General features: G+C 47.7%; 1 protein-coding gene across 2 annotated transcripts in view; it reads left to right on the forward strand.

Annotated features, from left to right (window-relative positions):
• Pax3 (paired box 3) overlaps positions 1 to 2,416 on the forward strand; it is a 95,055-nt gene that overhangs the window by 1,770 nt on the left and 90,869 nt on the right. Inside the window, exon 3 of one of the 2 annotated variants that reach the window (XM_055616835.1) lies at positions 1,200 to 1,329. In XM_055616835.1, coding sequence (XP_055472810.1) covers positions 1,200 to 1,329 — 130 coding nt within the window. The remainder of the gene's footprint in view (positions 1 to 1,199; positions 1,330 to 2,416) is intronic. The other variant, XM_055616836.1, reaches the window with a different exon arrangement.

Genomic DNA, 2,416 nt, shown 5'->3' on the forward strand with positions numbered 1-2,416 from the left:
TCTTCTTCTTCTTCTTCTTCTTCTTCTTCTTCTTCTTCTTCTTCTTCGGCAAAGGAAGATAAATGTTAGTTTTTTAACGCCTGGGAGGCTTGGAAACCCCCTCAAATTATTTTAATAAACACCTAAAGCAAGCCCAGCCGTTGCCGAGTTCCCAGCCCCCACTCACTGCATTGCCTCCGGTAGAACGAAGCTTAAAAACAGAAAGAAAGAAAGAAAAAAAGAAAGAAAGAAAGAGAAAGAGAGAAAGAAAGAAAGAAAAAAAGAAAAGAAAAGAAAAGAAATGAAATAAAGAAATCCAGGTTTCCTTCTTGAATAGTTTCTTTCCCAGCTTTGAATCTATCCCCACCCCCACCCCCTTGCAAATTGTTTTCAGGAAGTCAAGAGTCAGGGCTATTACTTTTCTTTATAATAAGCCTCTTGACTCCATTTGAAAAGAAAAGAAAAGAAATTTGGTGAGATCCTCAACTTATTTTAGTTTTCTCTTAAAAAGCAGGAAAGTGTTGCTGGCTAGAGAGTGGGAGGTGGAGATTCACAGGGTCTGCCCTCACCTTTGGTGATGAAGAGAAACCAGAAGGCTTTTCTACTTGCCTGGGGGGCAAAAATCAAATGGGCTATGGTACCCTGAAGACCCCCAAACAGGTCCCTCTCCCTGCCCATTTTATTTCTAACCTGAGAATCCTAGGAGGCGGTTTTACTTAAGTGGGTGAAAGAGTTATTCTTTCAAATTATCTACGTTTGTCTAATTAAAAACACTATGACAGCAACAGTAACCGGAGAACCTAGATACATATTTAAAATCTCATCCAAATCCGTTCTTTGGTCAGATCTGATTTCTTCGGAACCCACCTAATTTGATGTTTCTGCCACTCTTTCAAGCACTCTCCTTTTGGTTTCGTTTTTGTGTGGATTCGGTGAGGGTTTCTAGGGATCAGAAAGTATGGCCCTCACCTCCAAGCTGATTTAATTTTTGTTCATTTGATCCGGTCCCTCCCCGAGTATCTCTGGGCAGGTGGAGGGTCTTCAGGCTGCCCCGAGAGGGATAATTTCCTGTCAGCTCCTTTCTAAACTGTCCTTTGGCTTAAGCAGAGGGACCTTCCCAGGGAATACAGGAAAGAGCAGCGGAAAAGCCATGAGGTAGAGGCACCACGCGTGGCCCCGGATACTGGGTACCAACGCACCACCCGCCTATTATCTTAAAGCAGGTGACAACGCCTGATGTGGAGAAGAAAATCGAGGAGTACAAAAGGGAGAACCCTGGGATGTTCAGCTGGGAAATCAGAGACAAATTACTCAAGGACGCCGTCTGTGATCGGAACACCGTGCCCTCAGGTACTGGGTCCATTAACTTCTCCCGGAGGCGCGACCGTCAGTGTCTTCCCGCGGGGCCGTACGGGCCATAAAATCTTCCCAATTACCCGCCGTGGCCTTTGGGAGCCTGCTCTGAAATATTTACAAGCCAGACATTCTTGGTGTTTTATGGAGCACTGGGTGAGCGGCTGGTCCTCAGGGTGGCGGCTTGGGAGACCTCCGAGATTTCCCCCGCAAACAGATCCCTACTCAGAAGGCTGGGAAGAAAAGGCGGGGAGCAGGCCACATAGGCCATATGATTACTAATATTGATGCCCCCTTCTGAAGAGAAACAACTTCCACTGAAGGGAGATCCCAGCGGTACCAGGGGAGAGCTGGCTGCCGCGCTTAAGGGGTGAAAATTCGACCGGACACAATTTCCCCCAAGAGTTCTAGGGTCCGTTCAGCATCCTGGCAGCTTGGGAGAGGTCCAGGGGGAAGAAGGGCCAGCGCTGGGCCTGCGCGCGGGAAGAGTTTGTTTTTAATTAAAAGGAAACTCCCCCCCCCCTTTTTTTTCCCTCTGTAAGAACGATATATTTCAGAGCATGGATTTGTTTACCAGACTGGAATCTGGAAAAAATAAATCGGGGAGAGTGCGTTTTCTTTTGATTTTTACAATAGGGAATGATTCTGCAGTTGAAACTTAAATCCACTGTATCCTCAAAACAAGTTGATTTGCAGGCGACAGGCCCTCTGTGGTTCTTCTTCCCAGGCCTTTGGGGACCACTGTCTGCAGGTTGGGGGTGGAGGCCAGGGGTAGTGAGAGCCGGTGGAAGAAGTCTTTTTAGAGTGTTCGGAGGCAAGTAGCCAACCACTTCTCGGAGAGCGACAGAAGTCACATTTCTGTTTTCTGAACTGGAGGTTCGAGATCTTTAGGTTCCATCACCAGTCTAAGGAATAAAAACCCCATTAAAGCATGAGGGGGTTTAAGACGGAGACAGAGAGAAGGGGTTTAAGAGGGAGAGAACGCAGAAGGACCCGGATGCTCCCAGATGCAGGACAGGCGCGCGCGCGCGCGCGCGCACACACACACACACACACACACACACACACACACACACACACACAC

Source organism: Psammomys obesus, unplaced genomic scaffold (genome assembly GCF_907164565.1).
Source record: "Psammomys obesus unplaced genomic scaffold, mPsaObe1.curated_primary_1811, whole genome shotgun sequence".
Classification (NCBI taxonomy): domain Eukaryota; kingdom Metazoa; phylum Chordata; class Mammalia; order Rodentia; family Muridae; genus Psammomys; species Psammomys obesus.